This window comes from Panthera pardus, unplaced genomic scaffold (genome assembly GCF_024362965.1).
Source record: "Panthera pardus isolate Hobbes unplaced genomic scaffold, ASM2436296v1 HiC_scaffold_12, whole genome shotgun sequence".
Classification (NCBI taxonomy): Eukaryota; Metazoa; Chordata; class Mammalia; order Carnivora; family Felidae; genus Panthera; species Panthera pardus.
This window is the reverse complement of record NW_026526677.1, coordinates 11,505,352-11,531,289: the sequence shown is the minus strand read 5'-3', so window position 1 is coordinate 11,531,289 and position 25,938 is coordinate 11,505,352. Positions and strand designations below refer to the sequence as shown.

The 25,938-nt window shown below is 43.6% G+C and overlaps 1 protein-coding gene across 1 annotated transcript in view; it reads right to left on the bottom strand.

Annotated features, from left to right (window-relative positions):
- The window catches only part of PATL1 (PAT1 homolog 1, processing body mRNA decay factor), a 31,691-nt gene extending 10,271 nt beyond the window's left edge, over window positions 1-21,420 (bottom strand). The window contains exons 1-13 of the mRNA XM_019414480.2: window positions 21,152-21,420; window positions 19,131-19,242; window positions 11,833-12,050; window positions 11,461-11,541; window positions 10,618-10,812; window positions 9,583-9,684; window positions 8,325-8,414; window positions 7,893-8,110; window positions 6,016-6,105; window positions 3,454-3,634; window positions 2,276-2,399; window positions 1,718-1,815; window positions 1,120-1,179 (exon numbers count right to left, since the gene is read on the bottom strand). Of these exons, the coding sequence (XP_019270025.1) occupies window positions 1,120-1,179; window positions 1,718-1,815; window positions 2,276-2,399; window positions 3,454-3,634; window positions 6,016-6,105; window positions 7,893-8,110; window positions 8,325-8,414; window positions 9,583-9,684; window positions 10,618-10,812; window positions 11,461-11,541; window positions 11,833-12,050; window positions 19,131-19,242; window positions 21,152-21,166 (1,584 nt within the window). The 5' untranslated portion in view covers window positions 21,167-21,420. The remainder of the gene's footprint in view (window positions 1-1,119; window positions 1,180-1,717; window positions 1,816-2,275; window positions 2,400-3,453; window positions 3,635-6,015; window positions 6,106-7,892; window positions 8,111-8,324; window positions 8,415-9,582; window positions 9,685-10,617; window positions 10,813-11,460; window positions 11,542-11,832; window positions 12,051-19,130; window positions 19,243-21,151) is intronic.
- Window positions 21,421-25,938: the final 4,518 nt, after the last annotated feature.

Below are 25,938 nucleotides of genomic sequence, written 5' to 3'. Positions count from 1 at the left end.
AAGTGCTCTTTTAAATCCAGAAAAACATAGTGCAGTAACTTAAAGAATTCCTGTCTGCTGTCCCTCCTTTAGTTTTTTTTTTATTTTTTATTTTTTTTTAACGTTTATTTATTTTTGAGACAGAGAGAGAGAGAGACAGAGCATGAACGGGGGAGGGTCAGAGAGAGGGAGACACAGAATCTGAAACAGGCTCCAGGCTCTGAGCTGTCAGCACAGAGCCCGACGCGGGGCTCGAACTCACGGACCGTGAAATCACGACCTGAGCCGAAGTCGGCCGCTTAACCGACTGAGCCACCCAGGCGCCCCTCTGCTGTCCCTCCGTGACCTCTAACCCAGGAGGTATCCATAGTGAATGACTGCACACTTTGCCAATGTTACAGCAGCAAGAACGGCATTCTAACTAACATAAATGATGTTTATCACTGCTCCAAGTGATGCCCCATATTAATAAACACAGCAATCACTTTACTACTGGATACCAGGCACTGTGCTAGGCACTTTGCATGTACTCATTCACCAAATATTCTCCACAGCCCAGTGAGAGAGAGACTATTACCAGCTCCATTTTTATAGATGAAGAAAACGAGCACAGCACAGAAAGGTTAAGCAGCTTGCCTCAAGTCACAGGCTCAGCTAGAAATGGAGAAGATGTGAATCGCAGGCCGGTTATGCCATGGTGTTGCAACAGGTGTTTACGCTTAACGACTTAATTGCCTACACGGTTCTACTTACTCTGTTCTTAGCATCCAGCCCAGTGCCCAGCACCCAGGGCGTACCCAGTAAATACATGTGGACTGACTTAATTAACTACATTGATTCACAGGTGGAACCACATAATTTTTATTCCCATTTTCTTAGAAGGTGACCTAACTAAAGCACTCAGCGGTTAACTGAACAAGTGTGAACAAATCCCGGTACTTCTGATTGTAGCAGTGTTCTTTCTGTGAGGTGCAGCACACTCTTTTCTAGTGCGCTCGGGTACACAGCAGGTGTGTAAGAAGAATATATTCATTAACTGCAATCACAGGACACCACTCCCTACTTTTCACTTCTCGCGAACACATACATTTGCGAGTTCCGTATTTGAAACGAACGACAGCAACAGATTTTAAAACTTACTTTCTCAATTATGACCAGGGTTTTTCGTCTCTTGTCCCGAACCTGTTTTTCTTTTGTCTCCTAAAAAAAGACAAGACAGTGTGAACTGTTTACCTCTGTTAAAAACAACCTCCTAAGTGTGTACATATAGTTCCATTTGTGACAATACCGTAAGAGAATCCTAACTCTTCCAAAGTTAATAATCTAAAACAACACTAACTGGACAAAGGTCACAGAACTGAATGAACTAACCCACACAAATGATTAAACTGAATTTACAGACGGGCAAAAGGTAATGGTAGGATACAGTAAAGATGAAGATAATCCCAGGAAAATCTTAAGAGCACATAGAAAATGGTAATCTTAAGAACTGCACTAGATAGCTGATGCTGTTTGCAGCCAGTTACCCAGGTTAAAGACTCCTGCCGCCCCCGTCCTGCCTGGCTGCCTTAGAGGTGAAGGTGTTAGATCTCAGCCCCTGTGCAGGAAACCAGAAAGCCAGGACATGCCAGGTAGGACGCTCCTAGTTAGACAACAACCGACTCCATTATGCATGAGTCCATTCCACAATGACCTCCAGAACAGTAGGGACGACCCGCACAATTCTGCTGACACTTACGTCATCCTCACTCCGAGATGTCACAACAGCATCGATCATCTTTCGGGGATTATTCACACTAGAGACAGTGAGCTTTCCCAGAGAGCCCTCAAACTGCACTGCAAAGACAAAACATTTCCAAAAAGGAAGTCAGCGGTGCAGGTGGGCTGCTTCCAAAGACCTTTATGTTCTCTGGTCTTTCCTCACAGCCTAACAATTCGATACAAAAACCTACATATCTAACGTGATTTCTTATTAAAATCGATCTTTTCCCATTTTGGGGTTGTTAATAACAATGACACTCTGAAGTATTTCCCTTTTATTATATAGGGATACCAGAAATTATAACACATCTGAAAAAGTTACGCAATCTCAAGTCTTAAAGGATCTACAAGTGCATCTGCTGAACCACTCACGCCATGCTGCAGAAAAGGCTGCCCTCTGCACGTAAGGACAACAGTCCTTGATGAATGAGTTTCGAACAGCCCTATATCCAGCCATCTACACGGCTGTTTATATTTTATCATATCAGCAGCATGTCAAATGTCTTCTAATACGGACCGAGGGATAAGGACTTACCTGGCTTATAGGCGTGCTCCAGTTTGGCCACCTGAGGGGTAATGAGCTTGGTACGCTCCTTTTTAGGGCCTTCACCTTGCACTTCTTCAGCAGCTGACAGTTTCTCCAGTTTTTCAAAGTAATTCTATCACACGAGAAGGTGATTTCAGTTGCAACATAAGCCCAGAGTATGGCTGCTCTTTACATAATTATGCCAGCGGCAGTTAACAACCTGAACTCTTTAGGTGTATTGATCTTTAATTTTTGCTAGACCGCTAGATGTTTCCTTCTCAAAAAGTCCCAGCCTTCAGAAAAGCTAATTATCAATGGAAATATCTTTAGACCTCCAATACCTTCTTTATAAAGTTTGATTTAACTTTATTTAGTTTTTAATTTTTTGAGAGAGAGAGGGAGGGAGAAAGCAGGGGAGAGTAGTAGAGGGGGAGAGAGAGATCTTAAGCAGGCTCCAAACTCAGTGCAGAGCCCCACGTAGGGCTTGTTCCCATGACCCTGGGATCATGAGCTGAAATCAAGAGTCAGACACTCAACCAACTGAGCTGCTCAGGCACCGCAGGCTGCCAAAATTCTTGTTTTTTAGGTTTATTTATTTTTGAGAGAGAAAGGGAGGCAGAAAATCACAAGGAGGCTCCGTGCTGTCAGTGCAGAGCCCTGACATGGGGCTTAATCCCAAGACCCTGGGATCATGACCTGAGCTGAAATCAAGAGCCTGATGCTTAGGGACGCCTGGGTGGCTCAGTCGGTTGTGCATCCAACTTCAGCTCAGATCACGACCTCGCAGTTTGTGGGTTCAAGCCCCACGTCGGGCTCTCTGTTGTCAGCACAGAGCCTGCTTTGGATCCTCTGTCTCCCTCTCTCTCTCAAATTAAACATTGGAAAAAAAGAAAAAGAGTCAGATGCTTAACCAACTAAGCCATCCAGGCGTCCAGACTGCCAATATCCTTAACTGAAAGAACTATTTCAAGACACTGGGTGTGAAAGCCTCTGTAAGAAATTAAAAGCATATACAGGAACCTTTTAGTGAATAGTGAGAGGCTCTCCTGCTTGAAAAGAGGACAGAATATGTTTAGGTAGTTCCTAACCCCCTGAAAACTACCTCCAAAGAAAAATTTGTCAGTATTTAAGTCTACCAGACTTCCACGAGTGCCTTCGTCAGAGTGAGGGACTGGTCGGTCACTTACCTGGTAATAAAAATCGTCCAGGTAGGGGTCAGTGCTCTGTAGCTGCATCATCTGGATTTTAGAGACCCAGTCTTTCTCTCGCTGCAGCATGAGGTTGGCGTAGGGGTCCTTTCGGAGATGGTCCTGATGGCTGCTCCGGTGACTTCCTCTATCTCCCGCACCGTTAAGACTCCGATGCTGACTGAAAAACAAACACAGGGCTCATTCACTCCAAGTCAGGGCATTCCTTGGGTCTCATAACAATATGGGAACAAACCAGGCCAAGTTAAAAAAAAAAGATGCCACTTTGCTTTTGTTAAAAAAGGAGAACTGAGTCTTGCCGGAATCTGAGAAGAAAGAGCTACGCAACACACACTGAGGGAAGTAACGGAGACCGGAGTGCCTCACCATGTGCTAAGCCCTCTCACCTGTGGCCTTCTGCTTAAGCCCTACCAGAACCCTAACAAGTGGGGAGTTTTATTTTCTCCACTGAAGACAACAAACTGAGGCCGAGGAGATGTGAAACACAGGCCAACTGACTCCCAGTCTATACACTTCTTTTTTAACTTGTTGAAAATCATGAAATACTTCAAATATAGAGAAAAGCCCACAATAAACATTCACTTATCCACCACCAAGACTTAGTGGGAAAAAAAAAATTGCCCAAACTTGCATATATAGAAACCTTTTAGTGAATAGTGAGAGGCTCTCCCGGTTGAAAAGGGGACAGACCGTGCTTAGTTCTAACTAAGAAGCTCTATAGAGTTTTACGCAGGAACATTTAAGTAACATACTGTCACAACATTCACAGTTGAAGGCCCTCTTGAACCCCGTCTGGACCCTGGTTTCCAGCTTTCCTCCCTTCCCAGAGGAACCACCATCCTGACGTGGTGAGAACTCTCCCTGAAATGTTTTTAAGACTTACTGCTTGTGTGTCCATCCTTAAATATTATACAGTATTATTCTCTGTGCCTTTAAGTTTTACATAAATGGTACTGGATAAGTTTCTTCTAATTCAACATCACCTTCTTCATCCATGTCGACAGCATACCCAGGTGTATACCAAAAAGGAGAACTGCTAGGTTGTAGTGTATCCACATTTTCAACCTTATTATTTACTACCAAATTCTCTCACAAGAGGCTGTAAAACCAACATTCTTGCCAACAACGAGTGTTGAGACATTTCAAATTTTGCTTATCTGATGATGTAAAATGGTTATCTAATTTTAATCTGTATTTTCCTGATTATAAGTGGGCTTGAAATCTTTTCTTTGTTTTTGACTTTCAGGTGTCTGATACGATGTTCAACAGTTCCACATGTTACTCTGTGCTCGTCACGACAAGTGCTCTCCTTAATCCCCATCCTCTACTTCCCCCAGCCCCCTGCCCACCTCCCCTCTGGACACCACCAGTCTGTTTTCTAGAATTCTGAGTCTGTCTCTTTTTTCCTCTGTTCGTTTGTTTTGTTTCTTAAATTCCACATATGAGCGAAATCATATCAGCTTTACTAAGGTATGACTGATACACAACTGTGCGTATTTAACATCTATAATTTTGTACATCTGGACACGCACGAACCCTTTCGACACCATCACCACACGTGGGGTAACAGATGTATCCGATACCTACCAGGGTTTCTGGATCTCCCACTGTTTTTTTTTTGTTGTTGTTGTTGTTGTTGTTGTTGTTGTTTTTTGGTGGCAAGACATTCCACATGAATGAGATCCACCCTCTTAACAAATCTCAAGCATGTAAAACCATACTGTTAACTACAGGCACTACAAGTTTCATATTTTCACACAGTCAAATGTATTAATCTTTTCCTTTAAGGTGTGCCCTTTTCATGTCTTATTTTAAGAGCCTCTATTGTTTTCCCCTGCTGAAAGTATCCTAGAGCTTCTTTGAAAGTGAGAAGGAATTACACAAACAGAACCACAAAACTGAAGGTTAAAGAAACCTCAAAGTTATGTTTACTTTTCTTATTTTCTGTATATGAATGATCATAGAGCACCAGGTCTGTGAAGTCAGGACTCTGACATGTCCTGTTTTTCTTTTAATCCTCAAAACCTACCACAGTGTCTGCTCTATAGCCAGGGCTGCCTATATAAATACACAGTTATATTTGTGAGTGAGATTAAATTACAGGCAAAAATAGAGTGACTTGGTTTTACTGAAGACTGAAGTTAAGGCTAGCCATTATGTTTCAAAGTTACCTCTGAGCTGAGATTATAAACAAAAGGTAGTTAAGAGTATGGTAAGAACTTGGTAAGGAGTATAAAATGACTAAAAAAAAAAAATCAGATCTAAATTGTGTTTCTGATGGGGATGCCTGGGTGGCTTGGTTGGTTAAGCGACCAATTTCGGCTCAGGTCATGATCTCATGGTTTGTGGGTTCCACCCTACAGTGCGCTCCATGCTGGACGTGGACAGCCTGCTTGGGATTCTCTCTCCCTCCCTCCCTCCCTCCCTCTCTCTGTCCCTCCTCCACTCGTTCTAAAATTAATAAATAAACATAAAATTAGTAGCACTGTCAAAACTACAAGCTGAGTTAAAAAACCACAAAGGAGCAGGATGCGTACTTACTTTCTGTTCTGCTGCTGCCTCTGATGCAAGAGCCGACGGTGCTGGGGATGGAGGTGAGTTGTGTCTGGTCTAAACATCGGGGCCTGAGACCTGAGAAAAAAGGGTAAGGTTTCCAATTCTACTGTTCTGATGACTTGAAATTTTAGAGAATGTTGTCAGTACAGGGTAACTTCATACATGTCCACCCAAGGGAATGTTCAAGTCTATTCTCAGATCTTTCAGAAGGAAAAGACAACTGTGTTCTTACATGTCTTCTACAGAGATTAATTCTCAACTCCTAAGAAGAGGATCATAAAATTTGAGTGAATTAGCAGTAAATAGTGTAACTATTTTTCTTCTCCCTCCTGTTAACAGAAGTCTCTTAAAAGATTTAACGTGCTTATTTTCAAATCTTTGGGAGAGACATTGAAAATATACGTGATTAAGGAAGACACTTGTTGGAATGAGCACTGGATATTAAACACAGGGGATGAACCACTGGAATCTACTCCTGAAATCATTATTGCACTATATGCTAAAAAATAAATTAAATTAAAAAAATAAAATAACCCCCTAGCATTCCACACCAAAAATAAACAAGCAAACAAATAATTGCTGCCAAAAAAAAAAAAAAAAGAAAGAAAGAAAGAAAAAAGAAGAAAATATATGCGTGACTATCAATTTATGTCAACTTGGCTACAGGCTATGGTACCCAGCTGTTTTCTGGTCACACACTAATCTAGATGCTGCTATGAAAGTATTTTGTAGACGTGATTAATTAAGAATTAATCAACAGGGGGCGTCTGAGTGGCTTAGTTGGTTAAGCATCCGACTTGATTTCAGCTCCAATCACAATATTGCAGTTCTGTGGGTCGAACCCCATGTTGGGCTCTGCACTGTCAGTGTGGAGCTGGCTTGGGTTTATCTCTCTCCTTCTCTCTCTTTCCCTACCCTGCTCACACATTCTCTCAAAATAGTTAAAAATCTTAATTAAGAAAAAAGATGACCTTTGAAAATGTGGGTGGGCCTCCCCTAACCAGTTGAAGGCATTAAGAGCAAAACTGGTATTTCCCAGACAAGAAGGAATTTTGCCTCAAGACTGGAACACAGAAGTCCTGCCTGAGTTTTTGTTTTTTAATTTTTTAATTATATTTAAATCTAAGTTAAATCTAAGTTAGTGAACTGCCTGAGTTTCTAACCTGCCAGCCTGTCCTACAAATTTCAGACTCAACTGCAAATTCAACTCTTATCTGAATTTCCACTCTGCTAGCCTGCTCTATGGATTTCCTTAGCCATTCCTTAAAATAAATCTTTCCTTTATGAAGATATACAGCATATACATATATATACATATATATATATATATACATATATATATACATGCGTGTGTGTGTATATATATCTTAAAGATTGTTTCTCTGAGGAATCCTGATATGATACAGTATGTAATAAAACATAATTTCCCTAGAAGCAGGAACTTGAACCCCTGTTATAAAACCAGAGCAGAAGCGAGCTAGCTAGAACCTAGCTAGCACTCAGATTAACATCTGTATTATATCTCTGTTCTCTAACATACGGGAATTCTTGTTAAGCCATAAGCACTTTGTGCGTATGTCCGAGTGTTTGTAAAATGGATATAAAGTGAGACCTGAGGCAGGTTAGAAGAAATAAAAGAGGTGATTAACCAGCAAGGTGCAAATATACACAGGAAGCATGTGACTTTAGGGAAATGCTAATTTGGAAGAATGCCTGGAGGCTGTCAAACATTTCTGTGTTTGGCAAGTTGAGGACACAAGAACATCTCAAAACCCACCCCTTGCAAACATCATGAGCCCTCTGTATTGTAACACTAAGCCTCAATGACTATGACAGATCAACAGTGGCCTGTGTTTGCACACCTTAGGTTTTGCAGGTGAGGCCCTGGGCCGGGGGAGTGCTGCTGGGGAGGCGGTGGGGCGGGGGGTGCAGCACTAAAGAAGGCACGGAAGCCCGGCGCTGGGGGCAGCACCTGCCCCACTCGCCCTTGCAGCAACTTGGGATTCATGGCGGCAAGCGGACTACCAACAAATCCAGGGACCCGTGCAAACTGGCTGGGAGACATCCGTCCAGGCGGCAGCTAGAAAGAGGGACAAGATCTCAGATTTAGTTCATCAGCAAGTCCTCTTGCTTTTACAAAAGTGAATACGATTTCCATCAATAAGTTTGTTTGAATAAAGTGTAGGGAAAATTGGGAGGCAGTAGAGACTGATTAATGGCAAAGAGGGACATCATCTAGTGAATGTCAAGAAAGTAAGAGAGCTCTTCGTGAGCTGGGCTAATCATAGCCTTACCTGTGCTCCTCCCAGAAGCTGTGCTCTCTGGAGGGGGCTGAGGACAGGAGGAACACTAGGAGGGAAAGGGTGACCCAGCAGGGAAGAGTTCTAAGGGGGGAAAAAAAAAGACAAAAAGTTATATGCTTTCTGCGAAACAGGTAAATCAATATAACAAAGAATTCGGCAGGAATGCTGAATAAACTTGGATATAAAAATGCTCAAACTGTATAGTCAAGCTACCCATGGAAGGAATACAAAAGAGAGCAATGCTAGAAATCAGAAAGCACGATGGGGCAGCTGGGTGGCTCAGCTGGTCAAGCATCCGACTTCAGCTCAGGTCATGATCTTGCAATACATGAGTTGGAACCCCAGGTGGGGCTCTGTGCTGACACCCAGAGCCTGGAGCCGCTTCGGATTCTGTGTCTCCCTCTCTCTCTCTCTGCCCCTCCCCCACTCATGCTCTGTCTCTCTCAAAAATAAACAAACATTAGGGGCGCCTGGGTGGCTCAGTCGGGTGAGCATCCGACTTCAGCTCAGGTCATGATCTCACAGTTCGTGGGCTCGAGCCCCGCATCAGGCTCCGTGCTGACCGCTTGCTCAGAGCCTAGAGCCTGCTTCAGATTCTGTGTCTCCTTCTCTCTCTGCCCCTCCCCCGCTCACGCTTTTGTCTGTTTCTCAAAAATAAATAAATGTAAAAAAATAAAAATAAAAAAATAAACAAACACTAAAAATAAAAATAAAGGGGCGCCTGGTGGCTCAGTTGGTTGGGCATCCGACTTTGGCTCAGGTCATGATCTCACGGTCCGTGAGCTCGAGCCCTGCATCGGGCTCTCTGCTGACAGCTCAGAGCCTGGAGCCTGCTTTGGATTCTGTGAATTTGTGATTCTGCTTTGGACTCTGCTCCTCCCCTGCTCATGCTCTGTCTCAAAAAAAAAAAAAAAAAAAAAAAATTAAAAAAAATTTATAAAAAAAATAAAAATAAAAATAAAAAGAAATCACGAAGCACGACACTCATGTAACTTGAAAAAGGAAGTGACTTTGAAAAAGGATAGGGACTGAAATAGCAGGCCAGGCCAAGTTTGGACTTTCAAAGATACAAAAAAGTTCAGGTAGGAAACAACGCGATGAACCAGGTCTACTTACCTGGGGACCGTAAGATCTAGAAATTCAAGCACGGAGATTATGAAAAGCGTGCATTATTTAGGAGCTACCTATATATGAGTAGCGCTCAGAAACTACATGCTGCGTGCTTTCACGAGATTGTAGAAGGACATACCGGGACACTGCAGAGCTGGTTTGGGGACGCCCTCTCACTGTATGGAGCAGGATAGCGCGGTGGCATCGGGGGCCGGACATGGACAGGCTTCGGACACAGGATCTATCAGGACAAACATATACACAACTACACTCAATGAAGTCAGTTTTTCCTCCACCTACACCCCCTCCCCTCAAGTACCGGTAGACACGCGAACTTAATGCAAAGCCCTACTTCTAAGCAAATTGCTATGGCTGTGGGTTCACAGAAGAACCTTTGGTTACTTCCTCTCATAAACATCAAGCAACGTGCCACTTGCAACTGAAGATTTAGCTAATTCTCCAGTTATCCCCACCCTTCCATGCTATCTGAGGGAGGTACCAGCAGATATTCTGACTTGCAAATTCTCTGCAAGAGGATATATTTTGGTAGCAGCGAGGGAGAAGGAATGATAAGAAAGCTGGAGGATTAACTAAGTCCTATTCTGAAGCCCCTGTGATATGGCCGCCATGCTCAGCTCTTTTGTGATACATTGTGACTCCACCGTTTCATAGGATACTGAGCCTAACTAGGCCATACCAACACCACCCTCCCCCCATACCTTCCAAATTGGCCTTCCTTTTCAGCTGCTGGTTTCAGGTGGAGGAAAGTCTATGGAACAGGACTGCACAGGCTCTAGGGAAAGCAGGGATATCTTAAAGGTAAAAAGGGATGTGGACAATGCTGTGTGTTCCCACTCCCCCCAGCTTTCAGTTACCTCTCTGCCAATGTTTTGGGCAGCCAGCAAAACACTCTGAAAAGGATATAGATGCTAAATGTGCTTAACTACCCTTTTTCTCCCCCACTTAATAGGCAGCAGCACCAGGAGCAGCACCAGGAAAGGGCATTAGGGAATGTGTCTCTTGTTTGTACTAACTTCTCCTCTAATTGGCTACTTCTCTTTCTACTCTAATGCCTACCCCAAACGTCCACCCTCCTCCCGGCATCGCCATTTTCCCAAATAATTTTGCCCAGATTCCCAATATCCTGGGCTGAGTGCCTGTTAATGAGAGGTACCTGTTGGCTGAAGCTGGGTACAGCCATCTGCTTAGGTGGGGTGCCTATGGGGACGGCTCTAACAGGAGGGCTCCCGATGACAGGTGACGTGGACCGCCGCGGCAAAGCACGCTCAGAAAGGTCCCGATCATCTTCTGGGCCCTGTGGGGGCCTCTGAGGCAGGGCATATTCTAATACAGACACTGTAGGCATTTCCTAATTAAGGAAATAGTTAAAAAAAAAAAAAAAAAAAAAAAAGAGCGAGAGAGAGAGAGAGAGAAGAGAAAATTAGCTGATAGCCAACTTAAAATGTTTTAATAATCCATACAGATGCCAAAAACATCTTGAGAAATTATTTTTAAGTTTGATTTCTATTTCACATCCAGTAACATTCACTCTTTGGTATACAGTCAGTCCTCTGAATTTTGAGAAATGCACGGAGTCATGGATCTACCACCACAATCACGAAGCACAGTAGTTTTGTCACCCCCAAACTTCTGTTGTATTGTCCCTTAGTTGATCCCTCCCAACACCCCCAACCACTGGCAAACACTGATCTGTTCTCCATCCCCACAGTTTTGCCTAGAAATGACTGAAGTAATCGAATCGTAAGCTAACAAATTTGAGTTCTAATGGCTCCCTTTCAACCTTTTCAAACTAAAGCACGGTAAAGTGAGCACAGCCACGGAGGCTGAGAAGTATATGATCAACAGAGACAGCTCCGAGTGCTAGGTTGAGTAATCAGCATCATAACAGCACAGGACACACATCTGTACGTTGTTTCGGTAAGGAAAGGGTGACAACAGGAGCCAACCTGGAATCTGCAGATGCTAGGAATTTGTGTAAAGAGAAAACGCTTAATACCTGAGTTAGCAGTGGTCCTCGGATTCGCCTCAGAACTTCAGATCCATCCCAGATGCTGGAATTGAGACTCCCTGGTTGGGGCTGACAAAAAAGGAAAACACATACACAAAGTCTGGAATGGTGTGGGCTTTCTGGGCATTTAACTGCTTTTGGTGAACAAGGTCCCAAGAGAGTCTCAACTGCTTGAGGATACGAAATCACAGCGTTCCAGAATATACATTATTCCCTACCTTCGACTGCTACGATCAGGAACTACGTTACCAATTTTTAAGGTACAGGTAAGTCTCTTGGGATGAAACAATATGGCAAAGCTCAATACTTCATCTCAATCACCAGTCTGCTATAGTTCTCAAATCACAGTAGCTTACTCACTTGCAGGACTGGCCTGGTCTGCACTGCCCTCATGATAGCTGGATCTTCTAGCTCATTCTCAATCACCATCTTACTGAGCCTTTCTGCCAGATTCTCCTCATGGTCACCCAGCAAGTCCATCTCATCCCTTTCTCCATTGCCCGTTTGTTCATTAACTGCCGCTGGGAGCTTCTCTTCCAGTTCAGCCAGGCGCTCATGTGCTTCCTGCCAGTCATCATCTAGAAGGAAATCGTAAGGAAGAAACACAGTTCGTACTGGGACTAAAAAGTTTCATGAAATTCTTCTGGGAACCAAATGAACAATTCTAACTTCAGAAAACAGTAAATGTCCACTTAGAGACATGAACTACGGTTTAAACTGAGAGGTACATAAGAGTGGGCTTTTCACTAAGGACAAATAACATCATACCAGCAACAAAGTTCGAGCACTTAGAGTAATAGTTGAATACGTTATCAGTGGCATCCAAACTCTATTCCGAAAACAATCTAAACTGGTGATAGGGATGTACATGACATCCTGCTGGTTTTGACATTCTATGACATTTCAGGCAAAAAAGGAAAGTTAAAACTCACTGCATTAGCCTATGCTTTCTTTTAGGTTATAACTGCCATCCTCTTTACAAGCTCTCAAATCCATTCATTTCATTCGATTAATATTCATTGAGCACCTATTAATGCGGTTAAGTACGGTTTTAGGCACATGGGACAGATCAGTGTATAAAACAAAGACCCAGCCCTCCTGCAGCACTCCTTCAGGGAGGGAAGAGACAGAACAGACAATAAATGTATTGATTAAGTACATTCAACACTATATCAGAAAATGAAGCCCTGTAGGAGTGTAGAGGAAAAGCAGCAGTTTGAAAACATTAAAGAGGGTAGTCACAGGTACCTGTCATTGTGAGAGTGACGTCTGAGCAAAGATTCAAGAGTAAGGTAGTTAGCCATATGGATAGCTGGGAGAAGAGTGTTCCAGACAGAGGGACAGTCCGTAGGAAGGACTTAAGATGACTGATGATTCTGAGAGACAGCAAGGACTGTGTTTGGATTAGAATGATCAAGGGGAAAGAGCTGAGAGGAAAAAAATGAGGCCAGATAGGCAGCAGGAGGGAGCTCCTTCTGGGCCTTTTGGGCCACTCTGACTGAAAGGGGGGAGGGGGGACCCTGGAGGTTTTGATGTGGCTTGACTTTTTGAAAGAGATACTCTGGCTGCTGTACTGAGAACACATTGGGGATTTGGGGGGTGGGTGGGGAAAGGAGCGGAAATATTGGAAGCCTGGAGGCCTACCAGGTGACTACTGCACACGTCAGGGCAAAGGTGATGGTGACTTGGACCTGGGTCCCGTCCTCTTCCATTTTAACAACGTCTCTGCTATTCCTGGACACTATACAGTCTGTGGCACTGGCACTAGGTTTTCTTCTCTTTTTATGCCCACACAGCATTATTTTTGAGTCCTGCTGCAGCACAGACACAAATTTTCAGAACCCTTCACCCTTCTCTATAGACTAGACCCTGTTTCCATCACTCGGTCTCCAATGCTCCTCAACCTCATCCCTCCATTCTGCTTCCACCGTAAAAGCGCTATTCACTATTATGTTCTTTTCAGTACTAAAATTCAGGTTATCTTTCCCCTCCTCATGGAAGCTTTCCCTAAACAATCTTTTCGTCTTAATGCTGCCTTCACCTCATCTAAACATGGAAGACTTTCAAACACAAAAAACTCACGTATTCATATACATCTTCTTACTTTAGTTTTTGTTTTTATGTCCCATAAAATTCAACAGAAAGGGTAACAGGTAATTCTCTTTATAACTAACATTAGAAACACAGGATTCTGCAAGTGTCCTCCATGGCAATCCTTCCACATGACTTTTCTTTACACCTCATTAAAAGAAAGAGGGAAGGAAGAACTAAAGGCACTATAACAAGAAAAAACAAAGGTGCCTGATATACAATAAGGGTATAATAAATGGTAGCCACTTAAAAAAAAAAAAGATTTAGTTAGATTTACTGATAATTTTCTGAGGGGCTCACGTTAAAATTATCTTTTTTTTCCCTCTGCTTACAAAGAAAATACATGTTTATTAAAAAATTTAAACATTGGGGCACCTGGGTCATTGGGATGCCTGGATGGCTCAGTCAGTTAAGTGTCTGACTTCGGCTCAGGTCATGATGTTGCGGTCTATGAGTTCGAGCCTCGCATCGGGATCTGGGTTGACAGTTCAGAGCCTGGAGCCTGCTTCAGATTCTGTGTCTCCCCCTCTCTCTGCCTCTCCCCACTCACACTCTGTCTCTCTCTCTCTCTCTCTCTCAAAAATGAATAAAGATCTAAAGTAAATAAATAATTGAAACATCACACAAATCTGTTACTTTTATAGAGTTCCCCAGAACTCTACAGGTACGTTAAGTTTTTTAGATGCAAACTATAAAGTTTAACTTGTTTCTTTGTATTTTTTTTATTAAAAATTTGTTTTAATGTTTATTTATTTTTGAGATAGAGACAGAGAGAGAGAGAGAGAGACAGAGCATGAGCAGGGGACGGGCAGAGAGAGAGGGAGACACAGAATCCCAAGCAGGCTCCAAGCACTAAGCTGTCAGCACAGAGACCAACACGGGGCCCAAACTCACAAGCCATGAGATCACGACCGGGGCCAAAGTTGGATGCTTAACGGACTGAGCCACCCAGGTGCCCCTTGTTTCTTTGTATTTAAGCAATACATCCTGTACAGCTTTTCATGCACACACACATGTATATGACTACTGATAATATTAGCTCATTCTTTTTAACACCTGTATAAGATTCTATCCTATTGATATACTAATTTAATTGATTGCTTGCTGATGGAAATTTGGATTATTTGCAAATTTTCAATGTAACAATTAACACTGTAATGAGTGTTACACAGATCTTAATATCTTAGTATACGTGCTGCTGAAGGGGGCACCACAGATCTTAACGTCTTACGCAAATATTTACTAAGTCGGCAGCAAAGTCCCTTGTAGGGTCAGATTATAAACATTTAAAATTTGCTATTTTTATTATATAACAATGCATCACCTAACACTAGTGATGCAAAAAGCAAGGGAAGGGAGACTTCCAGATGTACAATTTGGTATGATCAGAACCACTGTCTAGCCTTTGAGCACTGTGGTATATCTGAATATACTACTTGTGGTAAAGAAAAAAATTCACTTTAGATGAAAATTATAGTATTATCAGTTACCCAGAAAAATATTCTTAAAGATGAATGTAATTAAAAATCAGTTGCGACATTAATATTTGTGTCATCTTTGCTAAGGAAGAGTAAGCTGAGCAAGTTTTTAAAGGATTGTTTTTTGCAATGTTACTAACTCGGGGATGCCAAAAGATGAGGACTCTATACAATCCTCAGTTGGGGGATTTTTTTTAACATTTATCTCCCCAGTTTAAGAAGCTAATTTGTTAGCAGACAGATCCTAATGCAGAAGAATTCTAACTTGAGTTGTTTTCATTCACCACCTCCCATACTCATGTTTACTAGGATTACCAGATCCTACCAAAGACAAACAGTGTATTTGTCCTTAATAATACATTTTAAAAGCACTGGTTAAATAGCCATATTCTGTGAGAATGGCTTTGTTGTGAATGGACTGTCACTGTTTCAAACATGTAAATAAAGAAATCTATGCCACAGAATACTGTCATCTTTATTTTGGATCTTCCTTGCTCTTGTGAAAAGTCAAGTGAAGCAATATGTCAAGAGATCACATGCCCTTACTAGAAGAGGATACCTCACTCATATCTTTTTCAAATGACCTAAAAATAAAGTTACGTATATATGCCAACACTTGACCTCAATCTACAATGGTCAAAATCATAAAGGCTAGGCAAAAGAATACCAGAGAAATGAAGAAAAAAGAAGTATCTGTTTTCTGTTAACTAATTAATCTATACCCAGATGTGGGTTACTGAATTCCGGGCTGCCGTCTGTCTCTGGAATATTTTTGAATAAAAACAAAATGAAAAGGAAATACAGGTGAGTTAATGTTAAGGCAACTTAAGTCCCTAAAGATTTTAACAGCTATCAATTAAAGGGAAGTGGAAAGAATGGGGAGCCTTTCCAAGTAGAGGCAGGAGATTCCCAAAGATTCCTCACCAACTTTAAACCTAACTGGTAGTTTACACTGATTGCATTTATAGTTACTTAACCTCTCTCACACTTTGCTTCCTCATTTGTTCAAATGAACAAGGTTCTTGTGAGGATTAATAATATATATACACAACATTTATAGTGGTGCCCAGCAGACAATAAGTACTTTGTAAGTGTCAACTTTTATTTTTAGAGGATGAGTTAAGATTACTGTGGCCATTTACTGCTTTAAGATGATGTAAATATTTTTCCATGCAGAAGACAAGCACTAGTTTCTTAGGGAAAGGTGACATCAGAGCATTTGCAGCCAGTGACTTAAAATAACTACTGTACCAACAAGTATCATTCAAGACACTCACTCCTTGAGTTAAAAACCATCAACCCATAACATATGTCAGAGGTCTGACATTTTACCTCCTGGTTTAAATTCTTAAATTTTTTTTCTTAATTTTTATTTAGTTTACAGGGAGAGAGATTGATTGATTGAGACAGAACGTGAACAGGGGAGGGGCAAAGAGAAGGAGACATAGAATCCATAACAGGCTGCAGGCTCTGAGCTGTCAGTACAGAGCCCCATGCAGGGCTCGAACCACTAGCAGTGAGATCATGACCTGAGCCAAAGTTGGATGCTTAACCGACTGAGCCACCCAGGCGCCCCTCCTAGTTTAAATTCTTTATACCACCTGTACAAGTGTATTAAACAAATCACAGGTTGACTTAGCAATTTTTTAAAATAAATCTGTGTAATATTTATATCAAGATATCATAAAGAATTATGATTTTAACTTTAATACAAATATATCATACTCCTACAGGAGAGGGCTCATATTTGGAAATCTCTTTTTCTAATGTTTATTTTGAGAGAGAGAGAGCGAGCGAGCACGCATGCATGCAAGCAGGGGAGGGGCGTAGAGAGAGAATCCCAAGCAAGCTCCGTGCCATCAGCACAGAGCCTGATGGGAGAGGTTTGCACTCACAAATTGTTGGATCATGACCTGGGCCGGAGTCAACAGTCAGATGCTAAACTGACTGGGCCACCCAAGCACCCCTAGAAATCTCTTCTCCATTATAAACTTTGATGAACAAGGAAAGTCTTTCTTAATCACTTATGCCCTCAGGTACAAACTGGGCTAACCATATGTTGCTATTTCCCTGCCTTTACTTTTTACTACCCGTTCTTTTACTGTGTAACCCTAGGGGCTTTTTCAACATGTGTGTGCTTTTCTTTTTTTCCATCATACAAAAAAATACAGTTCTGCACACTAAGGAAACATTTCCCTCAACTTGTGAGGAACGGAGAAGCAGAAAAAGATTGCCCACAGCACGCTGGAAGTCAACGAGAAGAGGCAAGATTATTTCTCTTCTGTCGGGGTTCAAAACTGAGGGCTTATTACTATGCTGTTTCATCTTAATGTAACATCTGTCAGTCAATTCCATCAACTTCATTTAATAGTGACGAATTTGCTGAAAAATGGTAACAATCAGTACAATACTTTAAAAGAAAAGGAGTTCCAGAAACAAGCACACAATGCTTGTAACTTCTATTGTGTTCTATAGGTTATACACTAAAGGAACTTCCACATACAATTTGCAATTCACATCAGTTCATTTGCAATTCTATCCTACCTCTCTTCTTCGGTGATCTCCATGGAGAGAGAACAGCATCTTTGACATTGTCCTTCTCTTGGCCGATCTCATCTCCTAAACTATGGCTATAATCCAAATGGTCTTTGGTTTCCTTCTGTAATCCGTCTTGCTTCTACCTTAGACACTTCTCTTGCTGCTCCTGATAGTGGCAGTTGTATATCTCTACTGAATTCTGTAAGCCTCGACTAACGAGCAAACTTTGTTATTTTTGCCAGTTAATTCAACGTAGTCTAAGTTTTAATCAACTCAAGCTACTTAGGTCACTGCAGAATGAGTCACCATTATCACACCTCTAAGATCTCTTATTTGTTTTTGATATTCAACATTTTAAGATTAGTCACTATTGCATAATTTCCTCTTGCTACTTAACTTTGAACAATGTTTGTTGCATAGACAGAAATGCTGATTCCAAAGAAATCACATATAGTTACACATCCCAACAGAAACACTGTTATTGCTACTTTTCAACACCAACAGTTAAAGTAAAAATATTTGCACTCTTATTTATTTTTTTTTAAAGTATATTTTATTAGTACACTTGTTCTGAGATCTCTAATTCTCGAACTTTATCATATAAGCTTGCTCCCTAAGTCTCCCATTTTAGTAATTATAACTCTGAGCTATGTTACGTTTAGTTTGGCTCTTTAGTTTTTTACCCTTTTCCAATTCCTAGAATATATGTTCATATCCAGGGATGAGAAAATTTCATCTGTGCACAGCACTCTTCTAACTTATGAAGACTTCCTATCACCACAATTCTTGGAATAAAATGCTTCCTATTTTACTGAAGATACTATAAGGCAATAGCAGGGTCATGCAATATACCACTGGTTAATTGAATTTCATTGTATTTATTTTTAAAAGTTTATTTCTTTATTCTGAGAGGGAGAGCAGGCATGGGAGGGGCGGAAAGAAAGGGGGGGGAAGGATAGGGAGAAGAGAGAGGGGGAGGAGGGGGAGCGGGAGAAAGAGAGAGAGAAAAAATCCCAAGCAGGCTCACACTGCCAGCACAGAGACTGATGCAGGGCTTGAACCCACGAAACGTGAGATCATGACCTGAGCTGAAATCATGAGTTGGACACCTAACTGCTGAGCCACCCAGGAGCCCCATGAATTTTAAAACATACACACTCAAGTCCAAGTTTTCTCTTAGTTAACTGGTTTTCCAAAAGTTACATGTTCCACAAATAAAAATTTCCTTCTTGTAGGATTATTTTAGATCTTCAGAAAATGCCTACTTGTCTAACCATTTGCATTCCTTTTAGCATCCAACCTACAGCTACAGGTAATGTAGCCAGAAGGGACAGGGCTCAGAGAACATCTGGTTTTATATATGAGGAAAAAAAAGAGGCCCAGGGAGTGGGGTAGATGCTTCCAGTGAGGACTGAACTATTCTGAGACCGAGAATGCAATATTTTGCCCAATTTGTGAAGGCAGTTACTCCTACTAAGATAAAGCACTTAAAAGAGAACATTTGAAAAGAGCAAGAGACCAAGATAACATTCTAAGAACATTGTCACTTACCAACTGCACCTGACCCAAACGTATCATCATTGAATTGATCAATCTCTTCATCTTCCTCTCCCAAGCCCTGAAAGGCATCTTCATCTTCGTCCAGAGGACAATCCTCTAAAGACTAAAAAAAGAGAAGAGATTAACTATTCATGAAATTCACACTCATGAGTAACAATTTGAAAAAGTCATTGAAAAAAAATGTTCATTTTATCTTCCCCATCATCAGAATAGCTTCATTATGACCTCTTGTAGAGACAGCATTTTTTCTATGCCCAATTTCCTTGACATTGGAAGATGTCAGCATCTTCTTTCAGTTTCTCTTGGCCCAAACACTCCGTTTCTCCATCAAGAATCTAGTAACGGTATTTCTTCGCATAACTAAGGAATTAGGCCCCCAACTTTCTTCACATCACTGGTTAGAGTAGTAATGACTGCTGAAGATGCACACTTTATTATTATTTTGCTTGAGTTTTACAAATATTTTTCAACATTAAGTATCAGGTTTCCCATATTCACGTCAAATTTGCAACCATATTTCATTATGCCCTTTTAAGGTTTTCTGTTCATTTTTCATCCTGTTTTCTGTAGGCCCAAACTCTGGTGATCAAACAGAAAGCTAAATTTTCAACCCCAATCAAGAGAAAGAACTCTGGAAAAGCTGTGATACGGTGAGTTCAAGTTCTGGCTCCATTCGTACAAGTGGTGCAAACTTGGGCAAGTCATATTCTAGTTAACGCAGTACATACCTCTAAAGTACCTATTGTGTCTCAGGCTCTGTGTTAGGCTCTAGGTGGTAACAAAGGGACAACACCTCAGTGAGGATAAAATGGGGCAGAGATTTGGCAAAGACTCTGGACTGCTCCACAGTGCTAGATATTCCCACAACCATGTAGGTCCGTTCCCTTTTAAATATTTCCCCCCTCCGCTACCGTTTTCAACGGACTTATTTTCCAAGTTTTCTTTTCTTTTGACAACTCTGCCTCCTGCATCTCAGCATCTCTCTCCATGTTTACATCAAGTCAGTTCATCTTGAACCCTTCCTATTGTGTATGTGTCCCCCAATGTCCAAAGACTCAGGATCACAGCACCACCTATCAACAGGCAGGTCTGTGACATACCTTGCCAGGCTACTTCTTCGCTAGGCTGTCCCCGAAGGAAAGGTTAGGCCAAAGGGCCATTCCACCCATCTTAAGCCCTCCCAAACTTACACAAAGCAGGCATACAACTGCCTCCACGTCACAAGCAACTCCCAGCTGCACGCCCTTCAAAATCACAAAGATCCACTTAGCCAAATCACTGCTTTTTTCAATTGTAGAGGCTCTCAGGGATCACCTAGAGCAGCCCTTTCAGTCTACAAATCTAGAAACTTTATGTCCAGAGACTGGGAGTTGCTCAAGGTCATACAGTGAGTTAGCGGTCGGGTTAGACTGTCGCTAACTTGACTGTCGCTACATTCCCGGGATGGTCACCAAACCCACGTCTCCCCCCACTCGCCCAGAAGGAACTTCTGCTGGACACGCCCCCTCCCAACTCGGGGAGCCCGCTTTGGTAAACAGTCTTCGGCCCCAGAAAAGGGCAAGTCCGGGCACCCCCTGACCCGCTGGTTGCCAGTGCGCACGGGTATGTAACTGGAGGGGAGGTGGTTCCGGGTCCAGGGCGGGAAACGTGTTTCTAGGCTTTCCCGGGAGACTCTTCCGCAAGCCGGTGGGTGCGACGCTCTCCCCTCCGCGGCTCCTTTAGGGGTGGGGGTTGGGGAATGGTCTGGATACAGTACTTAACGGGCCCTCGCCACCCCAAAACAGAGGCCAACTCTCCCGGCGGCAACGGATAGGACAGTCCCGCCCCCTGGAGCCTGCTCACCACCCTCGGATTAAACCCGCGACCCCAGGCCCCAAGCGCTCTACTCGGTCCCGGCTGTCCCGCCGCCAGCCCCCTCCTCCTCCAGGGGCGCGGGACGGACGCGCAGGGGGTGAGAGACGAAAAGGGGCGCAGGAGGGAGGGAGGGGTTACTTCCGGTCGCAAGAGCTCACCTCGTAGCGGAACATTCTTGGGGAGGGGGGGAGGGAGCGGGGAGGGGAGTGGGGGAGGGAGGGAAGAGGCGCTGACTCGCCGGGCTCCTCCGCGCGCGGGTCCTCCACCGGCTCGCGACCCCTGGCCGCCGCCGTACGCCGGAGCGTGCGTGGGAACGTGCACAGGCGCGCCTCGGGGAGGCCGGCCGCCCCGCTCGGCGCCCGGCGCGGCGGCTGCGCGGGGACAGATTTGGCGTCCCGCTTCCTAGTCTCAGCGGCGGGAAGGAGGTCCCGTGGAGAGCGACTGCGCACGCGCCGCCCGTCGGGGGCTTCCTCGCGAGCCGGGCTCGCAGCTCCGCCCCCGGCTGCCTTCCGCCCGCCCCGCGCTCAAGACCGAGTCACGAGTTTTCCGTCACCGACGGGGCGGAGAAAACCCCTGTGATTGTCACAGGATATGGCTTTGAAGAGTCCCCAGTTTAGCCCGAGCTGGGAGAAATGGAGGTTCCCGGGCTGTTTTTCTAACGACCAGCACGATCTTCGGGGCTAGGGTGGGGCGGGCGGTCCTCGCGATATGCCCTGTGCGCGGAGCGGAGGGGGAAAAGACCGAAAAGCCCGGGTCATCGAAGGGGGCTGAATTCGTCGCTGCTTTGAGGGCCCCGTCACCCGCTGCCTCCGCAGCAGGTCAGGGCTGTGATTTATGAGTGTCGAGGTGATGACGGCGGCCGGTTTTTAAAAAGCGAAGGCATGTACCGGGTGGTTGAACCGGGGTGATATTTTTAGGCGCCAGGCGCCCCGGGCACGTGGAACGGGGGAGCCAGAAAGGGCAGCGGGGCCGTGGGTAGCAAGGTCACCGGGGCCGAGGAGCACCAGCCCGGCTGCGCCGCCGAGGGACACCACCTCCTGCGCGGATCGAGCCCAAAAAGGAGTTTTGTCCAGATCATAAGCCGCGACACCCTGGTTCCCGGAGTCTGGTGGCTTGCCGCCTCTGCTGGCACCGCCCGGGCCCTGTCGGCCCGCCCGTTGACCCGTTGAGCTCGCGGAACTCTCTCGTTTCCCGTAAGGACTAAACTTGAACCGCGAAGAATTAATCCCTGTGCATTCCGCAACTCCTTTCTCCGCGTGTCTGACAATGCAGCCTCGCCTAAGGAATGGCATACGGTCAATTAATTCCTCACTTGTTAGGGTGATTGGATTAATCAGAGCCTGAGTCCTGGACGCTTTGGATTTGGAGACAAGAAGCTCTGGGTGGGAATCGGTGCTTTGTCACTCACTGGCTATCAGATTTAGGGCAAGTTACCTAAACATCTTTGAGCCTTAATTTCTTTGTAAAATGGGTTTAATGATACCTACCCCACTCGATAGTGGTTCGATGGCATGATGATGTTAATGCTACTGATAATGATTGAAATCTGTCTGGCACTCTGCTAGGTGCCATATATGGATTATCTCGTTAAATCCTTCCTATGCCAACCCCATGAGGTATTTATTATTAATTATTATTATTATTATTATTATTTTCTCTATCTTACAAGTGAGGAACTTGAGGATTAGAGATGTTAAATAATTTGCCCCAAATCACCCAATGGCAAGTGGCAAAGCTGGCAGCTGGGGTCTCTCTGATTCCAAAAACCCAGTGTCTGAATCACCGTGATAATTTAACAAAAGCAAATGCTTACATGGGGCAGGCCTGAACCTTAAGGAAAAGGAGCAGACGGAGGATAGGATGATAAGTGGGTTTCAAGCACGCACTGAACCTTGCTACAACACAGTACTAGGTAACAGCAAGTCTTAACGGTGACCAAAAGGAATTGGTACTATATAGACCAGGGGTTGGAAATGACTCTCTTGGCTGAACCAGGCCAGTTATCTACTGTTGTAAGTAAAGTTTTGTTGGAATAGTCACTTTCATTTATTTACATACTGTCTTTGGTTGCTTTAGGGCAACAAAGGTGGAGATGAGTACTTAACAGTGGAGACCCATTTGGCCAGCAAAGCCTGCACGGTTTACTAACTGGCTCTTTACAGAAAAGGTTGGCTGATCCTTGACGATGCAGATCATGTTTTCTGATCATTATGTTAGAAATCAGACATCAAGGGGTACTGGGGTGGCTCAGCTGGTTAAGCATCTGACTCGATTTACGAGCAGGTCACGATCTCACAGTATCCATTTCATGAGTTCAAGCCCCCACATGGGCTCTGCTCTGACAGCGGTGAGGTTGCTTGAGATTGTCCCTCTTTCTCTGCCTCGCCCATGCTCACATTCTCTCTGTCTCAAAATAAATAAACTTGAAAAAAAATCAGACTTTAAAAATAATACACCTTGGGGCGCGTGGGTGGCTCAGTCGGTTAAACATCTGACTCTTGATTTCGGTTCAGGTCATGATCTCACAGTTCTTGAGTTTGAGCCCGCATGGGGCTCTGTGCCGACAGTGCAGAGCCTTAGGATCCTCGCTCTCTCTCAAAATAAATAGACTCAAAAAAATTAAAAATATACCTCTAATTCATTCACTACTTAAGAAAATATGACAAGCAGAAAATATTTAGAACTTAATGATAAACATATAGCTTATCATGACTTTCAGGATATAGCTAAAGCAGTTTATATAAGAAAGTAGGAAAGCCTGAATATAAATGAATTGGGTAAGCTCAAAGAAAGTAGAAAAATAAGCAGTAATTAAAGAAACAGAAGACAAGGTGTCACTGAGATGGTTACCAAAATTACCCATTTTTTTCCCTCACATAACACCTATTTGTGAGGGGGATTAATGAGAGAGTTCCTTTAAGGGAATAATGCAATTTTTTTAGTTGTGTAATCCATTATTTTTTTTAAATAAAAAATTGTCTTAATGTTTTTATTTTTGAGAGAGAGAGAGAGAGAGGGAGAGAGAATATGAGTGGGGGAGGGGCAGAAAGAGAGGGAGACACAGAATTTGAAGCTGGGTCCAGGGTCTGAGCCATCAGCAAGAGCCCAGTGTGGGGCTCGAACTCACAAATTGTGACATCATGACCTGAAATTGGACACTTAACTGGTTGAGCCACCCAGGTGCCCCTAGATCCATTGTTAAGATGGGAGGGATACAAGTTCCTTTCACAAGTGATTCTTAAGAAATAAGGTGTGATGCCTCTAGAGAGTATCCCATAAGTGGATGAAAGAGAAGTCTCCCTTGCATGCTAGGTGGGTACAAGAGGCTTTGACAGGAGAGAGAGGACATCAATTAGACAAAGCCACAGAGTTTTCTTTAGCATTGTCTGTCCTCTCTCCAAAAGCTACAAATGACCCATTGTGGTATTTATAGGCCCTATATATTCTTTTTAAAAAAATTATGGCGAAACAAAGTTTACTTTCTTGTGAGACTAGTTTTAGATGGTTTCAATTTTCATTAAGTAACGCGCAACTCTAAATCAGTGGTTCTCCGCGTCCCGAAGAGGGCTTGTTAAAAAACGCCGACTGCTGGGCCTCATCCCCAAAGTTTCCGATCCAGTAGGTCTGAAGTAGGACTGGAGAATTAATAGCATTTATAGCAAGTTCCCAGGTGATGCTGATGTCACTGGTTCTACTTTGAGAACCATGGCTTTAAGACATTAAACCTGAGTGCTTGGAAAGTGTCTCGTAGAGAAGGAGAAAGTCATGGGCTGCCCAGAGGGTCATTGTTCATGTAGCCCACAAACTTGCAGTACTATATTCCTTCTGGAGTGTTAGGAGAGAATCTGTTTACTGTTTTCAGCTTCTAGACGTTGTTTGCATTCCTTGGCTTGTTGCCTGTCTTCCGTTTTCAAAGCTGGCAGCCGAGCGTCTTTCAGACTCTCCCTCACACCCTCTCCGTCTGTTGTTACGTTTTTCTCTCCCACCCTCCTGCTTCCCTCGTACAAAGACTCCATGATAACAGTGGGGGCACCTGGATAATCCAGGATAGTGTCCCCATCTGCAAAATCCCCTTTACCGCATAAAGTCAGACTGACAGGTTCTGGGCATCAGGACATGGACATCTCAGGGGGAGACGGGGCATTTTACAGCCTACCCCATGTGGTATGTGTGAGCCATTGGAGTTATCGAAAATGATTTTGGGGTAGCACAATGAGAAAACATTAACATTTAAGTATGTCATACACTGCTGAAAGGTGAAAAATAGGAAGTTTCACTAGGTGAGAGCATGAAAGATCATGAAAAGAAGTATCAAGAATGAGAGAGAAAGCGCAGGCCCACCCTCCTGCCGTGGGTCCCCGCGGTGGCAGTCGGGGCGGGGGGGCGGGGGACAGCTTAATGCTGACCAGGTCTTGACACTAAGGATGTGTTGTAGGCATATCCATCAGGTATTAGTAGTGATTGGCTGTCATGTAGTGATGGGGAAATATGGTAGCGTTCTGGGGTAGACCATGCCATTGGAAGATAAAAGCAGAAAGTCCGTTTTCTTGCACATTTGTCTGTTACTGAAGTGCTAAGAGATGTGTGAGCTTACAGTTGCTTCCATTGTTTTCTTTTGATTCTTTGAGCATTGCAGGCCAGGGACGGGGGCACGGGCAACTATTCCCCTTGTCACTTATGTACACAGCTCAGGAAAGGGATGACGAGTCCCTCCTTCCTGGGCCCTTAGCGAGAATAAGTGACAGAAGGCAGAAACGATGTATTTCCCATTCATCATTTTATTCTTACCACATCATTTACTTCAGCACTTAATAGTAATTGTTCAAACATTCTGAGTTCTTTCAATCATAAACCAATATAAAGAAAAGGATTCGCAGGGCACCTGGGTGACTCAGTCGGTTAAGCGTCTGACTCTTGGTTTCGGCTCAGGTCATGATCTCACGGT